The following is a 10,911-nucleotide window of genomic DNA, read 5'->3' on the forward strand; positions in this document are numbered from 1 at the left end:
TTTTCTCATGTATGTTCCCCCATTAAGAATTAGCATATTTTAATTTAGTAGCTAAATTGAAATTTAACTAGTAATTCATTTTTCAAGGACTAGAGCACTAGTACAAAACCCTATATCAATTATAGATTGTTGAAAAATAAATCTTATAAAACATTTATTGGAAAGTCAATGCATTAATTCACCATATTGTTACTACATATTTGGAGTATCTTAAACGTGACCTTATGAAAATATGTTTTTAAAAATTTCGAATATCGATGTGTGTCGGAGATTAAAATTATTCTATAAAGTTAGTCACGTGAGAGTCATATGGCGATTTACTAGAAATTTGAAGTTTTAAGTCGTTAAATTGGTCGTGCAATTAAAAGGCCTAGTTGCTGCTTCTAAAGATTGAAGATCAACTTTATATTAAATTTTAGACTATTACTGCAATTTTACATACAAGCTACGTGTAAATGTTTAATTACTTAAGTATAAACTGCGCATTCATCTTGCTTTTTGATATATTTGTGTTGTTTAAAGACAAAAAGAAATAATTATATAGAATATAGGCACATTAAGTTTTGATTGATACCCAATTTAGTCACTAATGGCAAAAAAACTCGTCCTATCCCAAATGAGGCAAAAAAAAATCCTCCTGAACGGGTTGACGGGACGGAGCAGGACAAGAAGGGGCGCCCCGTCGCTGGGCATGGGGCGGATGCCCCGCCCAGAACCCCCTCTTTGAAGGGGAAAAAAAAGATTAAAAATAATTTTATTTTTAGATAATTTACTTGTTAAAAATTCATTTTGAATTTGTATTTTATTCTCTAATAACGACATGACTCGAAATTTTAAAAATGTAAAAAAAAAAAAAAAAATTAAACCAGACGATAAATAGGGCAAAAAGTTGCATCGCCCCATGCCCGCCCCGTCTCAGGAGGGCGAGGTTTGGGCCAGACGGGGAGGGGCGGGGGCATCCTACCATGTTGCCATCCCACGTTTGGCCCTCATTCTTTTTCATTTTTTTACTCTCCCTCTCTCTTATTTTCAATCACACAAATTTCCATAAAATTATATTATATGTAAATCGAAAAATTTTCATTATTTTTCAACCATATATTCTTTAAAAAAATACTATTCAAAACATTAAAATTTAGAAAAAATGGGGGCCAAATGATTAATAAGATTTGGGAGGAAATGTTCAAATGCTAGCTCCTACTACGATTAGAGGGTGGGGATATTGCACATACTAATTTGAAGGGCTTATGGCAATAATTTCAAGCCTATTAGCTAGGAAGAAATATATGTTTTGGTACTTAAAACCATGTTGAATTTTATGCTAAACTATTTAATGGATTTATTGCATATAATTTAAAACATTAGACGGATGGAGATAGGACATTGATTTTTTTTTTCCCTAATTTTTTTTTTTTTTTTTTTTTAAAAATTTTTTTTTTTTCCCTAATTTTTTTTTTTTTTTTTATCTACATGCTCTCTTCAAAATTTTCACCTAAGACTTTACTGGAGTTAATTTTCATAAACAAGTGCATCATTGATCCTCAATCTATTGTTCAAATAGTAGGTTAGTCTTCAAATATTTAAAAATGAGCAAATTAGCCCTCAATATTTCATTTATACTGTAAAACATCTTTAAATTATCATGTAATCCTCGTGAAAACACGCCTGACTTCTAATTGAATGTAATTCTATTGAACTCGATAACATGTCAAACATGTTTTGAATAAGTACTGAAAAAATACTTTGACATCCCATTCACCCAAAATGTGTGAAGAACTCTTCATTGACATAGACACTCTACCTCTCTACCCTTTTAAAGGGATAACATTTTAGCACCACTAAAAGAGATTATTTATCGGCCTTTTAAGAGATAAGAAAGATTTTTTCCCCTTAATCTTGCATGTTCTTTTGCAGAATGAGTACTCGTAAAAACTCGTTTTACTTCTAATCCAGTGCAATTATGTTATTCAATAACATGGTCACGATCTACTTTTAGACATCCAAAAGAGAGTCTTGTAATTGCCCTTTATAAACAAAGAATTTCGAGAACGCATTATTGGTTCTCAATTTATTACTTAAATAACACTAATTCTCAACTTTTAAAAAGAACAAATTAGTACTTAACCGTCCAAATCTTCTTTAAATAGTCATATAACATTGTAAAAACATGTACCTCTCTTTATTTTTTTAAGGCAAATGCTCAAGTCGAGAGAGTTGAGATAAGAATTAGATTTAAAAGGTTGGAAGTGAAAGAAATTATGGAATGATTTAATGAATTTTTAGATTGGTGTATGACTTTACGTTACTAAAGGCCCATTGTACCTTCATAAGAAAATATATAGACCAACTTACTTCTTAAAAAGTTTGAGAACATTACCTTCATTAGCGTTCATATCACCAAACACCAATAGCATTTTGCCCTCGTTTAGTGAGTTAGAACTAGATTTTTAATAAATTTTAATAAAAATTGATGAAATGTATAATTGAAAAGTTGTGAAAATCATAAAATATGTGATTAAACCCTGTTTGACACTGATTCTATAAAATTTCATTTTTTTTTCAAATTCAATTTTAACTACACATTATTTTAATAAAATAATTTTACAGGTAAATTCACTTTTTCTTATTTCGTAATCACGCATTCTCAAAAAATTCAATATTATAAATTTTTTTTTTCAAAAAGTTACGCTCAGATACACCCTAAACTTAATGGTTGATTTGACTTAAATAAAATCTAAATTTTAATTGTTAGGCCTTTACTCTAAACTCTTGTTTGAGCCACGTTATTCCATAAGAATGTATTTTGAAATAGTGTACTAGTAAAAAATGTGTGAATAAAAAATAAGGAAAAATTTTGAATTTGTATATAATATTATTTTATTAAAATTTGTGTATTTGAAATGATTCAAATTACTAATTTTTTTTTTTCTCCAAATAAGGGCTAGATCTTCAGGACATTACAAGGTATAATATTTTTATTTTATTTGCATCTCGCTAATAGATCCCCTCTGTGTGGCTCCCAACCCTCCTCAAAATTCCCTCCCGCTACCCATCTTCCTCCCTGGGCGTGTCCTTGTGCGCTTATGTCTTGGTTCCCTCCAAGAATAAATTTTTATAGCTATATAAAGAAAACCCACTTCTTAAACCCATACACTAACAGCCCTAAAGATGCAGCCTTCAACTGTGACTCAAGAACCCGCAAATCCCTTTGGCTTCGTAACCCAGTTGGGCTCTTTTGTAGTCAATTATTCTAAGCTTAATCCTGATGGGCACTCGGTATTCTTATCTAACTCCTTGTATTTTGATGCCAAGAAGAGGCCAAAGGCTGTGGCTTCATTGAGTTTTAGCACTAAGGGTGCTTCCTTTAGCATTAGAAGAGTCTTGAATCAATTCAACAAGGCTATTAAATTTCACTGTGAGAAATTCCCACTTAGTTTTGCCTCGGTTCGGGTTAATTCATTTGAGAATAACGGGTTTAGAAATGATGGAAATGGTGTTGTGGAGGAATCAGACGGAGTGCCTATGAATGTTGTTGAATCTGAAACTCCGAAAAAAGTTTTGATTTTGATGAGTGACACTGGTGGGGGTCACAGAGCGTCTGCTGAAGCCATCAAGGCTGCTTTTATTGAAGAGTTTGGAGATAATTATCAGGTCAGTCTTTGATGGATTTGAATAACTTTTGTTGTTCATTTATTCTGTGTATGTGTGATGTGAAAAAGAAGAGTTTAGTGGGTATTCTTAGGCTGTGGTACAGTACAAGCAATAAAATATAAAATATAAATACAAGCATGAGGTATGCTGTTGAATAAAAAGTTTAAATTAAATAAATTTGTCTCCTAAGTTTCTAGACGGGATAATTCAACTCATATTATAACAGCTATTTCAATATGAAATTGTTTATGTGGAAAGCCTTTGATAGAAAAATTGAATAATGCCACTCAGTAATTTCATCGAATTTTCTTCTTGATTATGTTATGTTCTCTGTTGCAGGTGTTTATTACTGATTTATGGACAGATCATACTCCATGGCCTTTTAATCAACTGCCGAAGAGTTATAACTTTCTTGTAAAACATGGTCCACTGTGGAGAATGACATATTATGCTTCTGCCCCACGTGTAATTCACCAATCCAATTTTGCTGCAACATCAACTTTTATAGCTCGGTAAGGTTATATCTTATTTCGATATAAGTTCCTGTGACTAACATGTGGATGTAAGTTACTAGTTTTTCTATAATGGTTACTATTAGAAATTATTTACTTGTGAAGTCTGCAAGAATATAATTTTTTAGTACTGAAAATCATCTGGCTTACTTAAGCTATTCGTTTTGTTATGCTTATAAACAACCGCTAAATGGTAAAATCTCTATGGTTGTAAATGGTAATTTTACATAATTTAGTCAATGTCTGAACCCTTTTTCAAATTAATCCCTATTTACCATTTCGTACTGTTTATACTTGATTATACACTTTTATTCAACTGCATTTGTTGCAACTGAATAATCAGACCTACTTTTATACCCAGATTTTGGCACGTGTGGCTGCATTTGGCAAGAGCTTGAACTGTGACAATATCGTCCACTTTGATGTTGAGCTATGGCCAATATCCACATATTAAAATTTATTTGCAGCCTCTATTATTACTCTTTAGAAATGATCTTATGTATTTAATCCTGAACTCAAAGTCATCACTCATGGATTTCACACCATTACGTGAACATATGCAAATTAATGATGACGCTCTTCCGTTTTCCTCTTTCCTTCTCCTTGTTAATCGAGTTGAACATATTCTGCTAAAGCTATCTTATTAATCTGATTTACTAGTTCTCACCTTTTACGCACTTTAAATCCATAGAGAGGTTGCTAAAGGATTGATGAAATACCAGCCAGACATTATTATTAGCGTGCATCCTTTGATGCAACATGTTCCGCTTCGTATCTTAAGGGCAAAGGGTCTCTTGAAGAAGATTGTTTTTACCACTGTTGTAACAGATTTGTGCACATGTCATCCTACATGGTATGCTCAGCTGCCATTTTTTCCTCTTATGGTATTCTTAATGTTGGTTTGATTTATTATTTCTTCTCATGAGTAGGTTTCACAAGCTTGTAACTAGATGCTATTGCCCATCAGAGGAGGTTGCCAAACGAGCATTAAGAGCTGGTCTTCAGCCTTCTCAAATCAAGGTTTATGGCCTTCCTGTCCGGCCTTCATTTGTGAAGCCTGTTCGCCCTAAGGTTGTGTCCTTTTCCCATTTTTCCCCTTTCCGCAAGGTATGCGATTTGTATGTTTTTTAGTTCTTAGCTGTTAATCATTGCAGCTAATACAGTACAGAGGTTCAAAACTTCCTGTTGTACTCTAATCCTTCACCAGAAAACTGGAACTGTTTTGAGTCATTCTGAGATTTAATGGATGACAACAGCAAAGTTGGTTCATTATAAGCTAGTGAGTTAAATTTCCTGTCTGCTATAACTATGATCATGTAAGTTACAACACCAAAGGTTATCTACTAGTAAGTTAAAGATAATCGCCATTATGTTTGGAGGTGCATGGTTTAAGATGTTATTTTTTTCACACGATGCCCAAATTCGTGTATTAAAACAGTCATTCGAATCATCATGGGCATCTCTAGATAGACACGACAGTTTGCAACTCAGTCCTGTTTAAAATTGTTAGACATTTGAAAGAAAATCAGTAAATGTGTCCATAAAGGAAGTTAATTATTATCATCGAGGCCTTTCACTCTAATAAAAGATATAGCCCTATGAATATAGTATATTCCAGGTCTTTGACTTTTTCCTGTTGGAGATTGTTTGTAATATATAATCAGTTAATGTATTAATTGAGAAAGTTGAGATAATGATGATTCTGATTCTAGAAGGCTCTAGCCCTAGTGAACCAGTGAGGCAAGGAAGCAGAACATGTATAGTCCATTCCAAGCACAATAGTTTGGAAGGCTTGCTGAGTGAAAACAAATGAATGACGTTTCTGGACGCTTTCTCTTCCATCATAAATCATGCTGCCGACCCTGTCCAAGTCAAAATAAAAAAATAATAATAATAAATAAATAATTTAGAGAAAGAGAAAAAAAAAATGAAAAAAGAAAGAGTAACTTGTGTAGGAGGAAATGAAACGAGAAATGCTTTACATTGCAGTTCTAAAGTTTAAGGTTAATTTGCCTGTAACATTTTTGTCAGTGCTATCAATGGTACATTGGTTTTCGAGTAAACTTGGGGAGGGATTTGATGCTTCCTTTTTCTGATTTTGTTTCTAGCGAAACCAAGCAAAGAGGATTGCCCTGTATAATTTTGGCCACGTGTCAGGCAAAAACTGCTTGAATATTGGTTTTCCCCGTCTGTTATGAAACATGTTCTTTACCTCCTTCATTCCCCCTTTAATCTTGTTTTGCTCTTTATTCTCATTCCCTTTTTTTTTTTGGCTAAATTTTATGCTGCAGTTGGTGATAACCTGGCTTCAGAATTTTATGTTATTTGCTTGTAAAATTTTTAGTGGTGCAAGCTTCTCATTCACTTCTGCGGGCATGGATTATTGTTTTGGAAGGAGAAACAAGAGTTTCTAGCATTGTGGCTCTGGAAAATATCTGGACATTGTAACTTTGTCTGCACAATCACCAATGGCTTGCAAGCCGTTTATGGTGTGTTCGAGCATAGAACACTAATATCAGACTGTTTTGTATTGAATTTATAGGATGAACTTAGGGAGGAGCTTGGAATGGACAAGTACCTCCCTGCTGTTTTGCTAATGGGAGGTGGGGAAGGAATGGGTCCCATCGAGTCTACTGCCCGAGCACTTGGTGATGCATTATATGACGAGACTCATGGGGAGCCAATAGGTCAGGTTCTTGTGATCTGTGGCCGCAATAAAAAGCTTGCCAACAGATTACAGTCAATCAACTGGAAGGTTCCTATCCAGGTAACAACTCCTAAGAATTTCCTACAATTGGCCTTGTAATAACTCGTCTGTCATATTATGTTGCGTAAAGAGGCAATGACATTCACTCCTGTTTCTGGAGATATTTGAATTGTGGTGGCATCTTATGCAAAATGATGTTGTAAACAGTGATAGTGCAAGTTGAATGTGTACCATAACATTCAAATTCTTTCTTGTGCCACTATCATCTCATACTGCTTGGAAGATTCATCTTTTTTGCTTGCTTAATTTTTTTGCATTCTGCCTTTTGTTTCTTCATATGAAATATTTTGTTTTGTATGATACTCAAGTATAGTGGAGACATTTTTGGATTTTATTTTTATTCTGAAGAGTGAAGGCTGGTGTAGAAATTAGTCCAGGATTAGAATTAGTATCGGAACTTGAATAAAAAGATATTTATGGGAAAATTCATAGAACTAGTAGATGTGATGCATACTAGGAAAGTCACTATAGTTTGCACACAAACACAATAGGTCAAATGAGTGGGAGACAACACGAAAGAATTAGCGAATGCTCTATATAACCTTTTGATACATAGCCAGCGAAAAGAACAGGAATGGGCGAATAATCTTTGAACCCATAAAATATGAAGTTGTAGAAGTTAAATGGAATATGATTATATTAGTTAGACTGCTTTTATGTGAAGAGTTGATTAGTGTTATTAGTGCTTAAATACAAAATAGGATAAAATAAGGCAACAAAGCTACAGTTCTGGAATGACATGGTTGGGGGTTGATTCAGGCAATGCCTCGTCTAGATATGATCTATATCAAAGAGTGCCTGAAAATTTTGAGTTTAGGGGTCAGGCAATACTACTACCGAATTTTGGTTGGCTTATGATTTGGTACTAGTGAAAAGTTGCTTTAAAAAGAGAGAGTCACACTTTTTAACTTTTTGAATGAGCAGAAGTTTAGTCATAAATGTTTTATCCTTACTCGGAAGGTAGATAGTATGTTGTGAAAGGATTATGTGGTAATTCCTTCCATCCTTACTCGGAAGGTAGATAATTCGTTGTGAAAGGATTATGTGGTAATTCCTTCTGAGAGCTTAACTACACATCATATGTTGGTAGGGATTGATGAGTCTAACAAGAAATGAAAGTGAAGTATTTAAGAGGTTCGAGTTCATAGAAGAAGATGTTGATAGAACATTCAGGGTAAAAAACAAATGACTATGAATAGAGTTCCACTGTTCTTGAATGAAGGATATATTGAATCCCAAGATTATTTGAAATAAGGCTTAGTTCGTTTTGGTCGTCGTAGAAATTAAAGGTGTGGAAATCATTTTTTTACCAATTTATTCTCTTTCCATATTTCTTACTAACGTCCAAGATCCAAACAGAACCTTAGTATGTATTTCCATGACTTACAGAATTTCTTTGCATTTTTAGGTGAAGGGGTTCGTCACTAAAATGGAATAGTGTTTCCATATTTCTTACTAATGTCCAAAGATCCAAACAGAACGTTAGTATGTATCTCTGTGACTTACAGAAGAAGTTTTTTGCATTTTTAGGTGAAGGGATTCGTCACTAAAATGGAAGAGTGCATGGGTGCTTGCGATTGCATCATTACCAAGGTACACGGCTCTTGGCAGTAATGCAAATTTCTGGTTTCAACCTTTTTCCCAATCAAGTTTAATGTGTTTGAGAGAGAGAGAGCGCACATTATCATCCATTTGACATTGTTTCTTTGTAGGCTGGACCAGGAACTATTGCGGAATCTATGATTCGAGGACTCCCCATAATTCTAAACGGTTTCATTGCCGGGCAGGTAGCCACAGTATTCTCTTCTATATTTCTATTTCCCCCAAAAAAATCCTGTTTGTGTTGTAGTAATTATTTATGTTTTATATCGGTTTTCTTATTTTTTATCCAGTTTTCCACAAACATGAACTTTGTATATTCTGTGCTCGTCATAGATCAGTGCCCTTTTTAACGTAGTATAGTTTGGGAACTTAAATTTATTGCAGGAAGCTGGGAATGTGCCATATGTTGTCGAAAATGGATGTGGGAAATTCTCCAAGTCTCCGAAAGAAATAGCCAACATAGTTGCTCAGTGGTTTGGTCCAAAACAAGATGAACTCATAGCCATGTCACAAAACGCATTGAGGCTTGCAAGGCCAGATGCCGTGTTTAAGATTGTCCACGATCTTCACGAGTTAGTCCGACATAAAAACATTTTACCCCATTGTTGTACGACTTGAACAAAATGGCTTCGACTCAATTTTCGCTTGAAGTTCTTTATTTGAATTACAGCTCGGGAATTTAAGAGGTTCTATCTATCCTTCCTAGATTCTTTTAGACAGTATTTCACATCATAATTGGGGAAATAAGGCACTGAAAAAATGAAGGTTGTACGTCAAATTCATTCCAAAGGCTGCATTTTCTTGATTTATAATTTGTAGTGGTCCATTTTTATTGTGTGAGAAGTATACAGGCGAGAGACTACCAATTACCATAAACCTCTTTAATTATCATACGAAGGTGATACTTTTAGGACGTATTTGATACGCAATAATTGATAGGATTGGACCCTTTTTATGGGTTGCTTTAGTTTGAGTTTTGCCTTCCCTTTTTTATTTTATTTTTTTTGCATTACTCCCTCAAGGGTGCTGAGTTGAAGGTGGGGTGGAGGGCCTTTGGAGTTTTTCTTTTAAACTCGTGATATCGTAAAGTACTATCTAGTTTACCTTATCAAATATACGATTATAGAGTAAAATTCATCTAATTCTAGTATCCATGTAAGAATGGAAATACCTCTTAAGGGCTAAAGGTTGAGACGTCTATATATGTTCATATTGTTTACAACATTGATGCGATTATCAATGTAGATTGATTATTTACTCTCCTTGTGGTTGTGCCTCTTAAGTGGTCGCAATGTGGCTTGAAATGGGACTCACAATCAGACACTATTACTAAACTTCTTACTACGATGAATTGTTTCCTGACTTGGACTGTTTGTCGCGCATAGTAATTGCAGCAAGGGGAATAAAAGCAGTAATGAATGTACCGCTTGTTAAGATATGTTATTTAGCAACATTTCATATCCCATTAAGGGCATGTTTGGAGTGTTTTTAAGTACTTATAAGTTATGGAGATTACCGACTATCGGGAGAGTGATAATTTATTTCACGCTGATACTCAGATTCAACTAAGCCCCAGAAAGAAAATTAACATCTTGGCAGGATAATTTTTTTCCAGGTAGTTAAATGTCTTTCTATACTCTATTTGGCCCTTGTTTGATTTTCATTAAATTACATTACATTACATTCTATTTTTCTCTCTCCTATTTTCAACCACACAATCTTCCATAAAATAATATTACACGTAAACCGAAAATTTTTCTTTCTTTTTCAACCACTCATTTTTCAAAAAATACTATTCTATACATTAAATTTTCCCTGTAATGGGGGCCAAACAGGGGCTTGATGCAATGAAGTGATGCTACGATAACATTTTTGGATAAAGCCATTTGTACATTATTTTTCTTACATTATGCTTGACATTCCATTGATTTTCAAACTGAAATGGGCGGGAATGTGTGTTGTGTTTGAAAATTGTCTAATGATGTCAAGACACGTGGCATGATGTAAAGAATGATGTAAAAATTAATGTACGAGTAGCATGATCCTACATTTTTATTCTATTTAAACATATTGAGTAATATTTTTTAAACTCTCCCCCTCTTTTGTTTGAAGTTTGAGAATCTAAATGCTTGTTTAGAAAATGTTCATAAACGATTTAAATTATAAAATGTTTGGTAAGTATTTATAAATGTTTTAAATTATAAATGGATAGATTTGAATGTTTGATAGTACTTGTGAGTCTTTTAAAATGTATAGATATAGATAAAATTAAGAGGAAATTACATATAAGCCTGTTTTTAAAATTTACATTTCATTAATCAAATTTAAAGTTTAACGTTTCATAAATCAGATTATATTTATTTATTTAAAAATACTAAT

The 10,911-nt window shown here is 33.6% G+C and overlaps 1 protein-coding gene across 2 annotated transcripts; it reads left to right on the forward strand.

Moving 5' to 3' along the window:
- The first annotated feature begins 2,989 nt into the window (after positions 1–2,989).
- Positions 2,990–9,339, forward strand: LOC111388678 (probable monogalactosyldiacylglycerol synthase, chloroplastic). 2 transcript variants are annotated; one of them, XM_023013442.1, is made up of 8 exons: positions 2,990–3,651; positions 3,991–4,163; positions 4,855–5,016; positions 5,093–5,270; positions 6,706–6,930; positions 8,461–8,523; positions 8,643–8,717; positions 8,917–9,339. In XM_023013442.1, exons 1-8 carry the CDS (start codon positions 3,169–3,171, stop codon positions 9,148–9,150), a joined length of 1,593 nt encoding a protein of 530 aa, XP_022869210.1. In that variant the 5' UTR covers positions 2,990–3,168; the 3' UTR covers positions 9,151–9,339. The 2 variants fall into 2 exon arrangements, with proteins under 2 accessions (XP_022869210.1, XP_022869211.1); XM_023013443.1 differs by having other exon boundaries at positions 5,093–5,234.
- The last annotated feature ends 1,572 nt before the right edge of the window (positions 9,340–10,911 follow it).

Source organism: Olea europaea, unplaced genomic scaffold (genome assembly GCF_002742605.1).
Source record: "Olea europaea var. sylvestris unplaced genomic scaffold, O_europaea_v1 scaffold520, whole genome shotgun sequence".
Lineage (NCBI taxonomy): Eukaryota > Viridiplantae > Streptophyta > Magnoliopsida > Lamiales > Oleaceae > Olea > Olea europaea.

What these genes read in the sequence shown, in the direction of transcription:
- LOC111388678 (XM_023013442.1), top strand. Translation starts at nt 3,169, where the DNA reads ATGCAGCCTTCAACTGTGACTCAAGAACCCGCAAATCCCTTTGGCTTC. An exon ending in ACATCAACTTTTATAGCTCG is followed by an intron (nt 4,164 to 4,854) that starts GTAAGGTTATAT and finishes TTAAATCCATAG; the next exon opens with AGAGGTTGCTAAAGGATTGA. An exon ending in ATTTTTCCCCTTTCCGCAAG is followed by an intron (nt 5,271 to 6,705) that starts GTATGCGATTTG and finishes TTGAATTTATAG; the next exon opens with GATGAACTTAGGGAGGAGCT.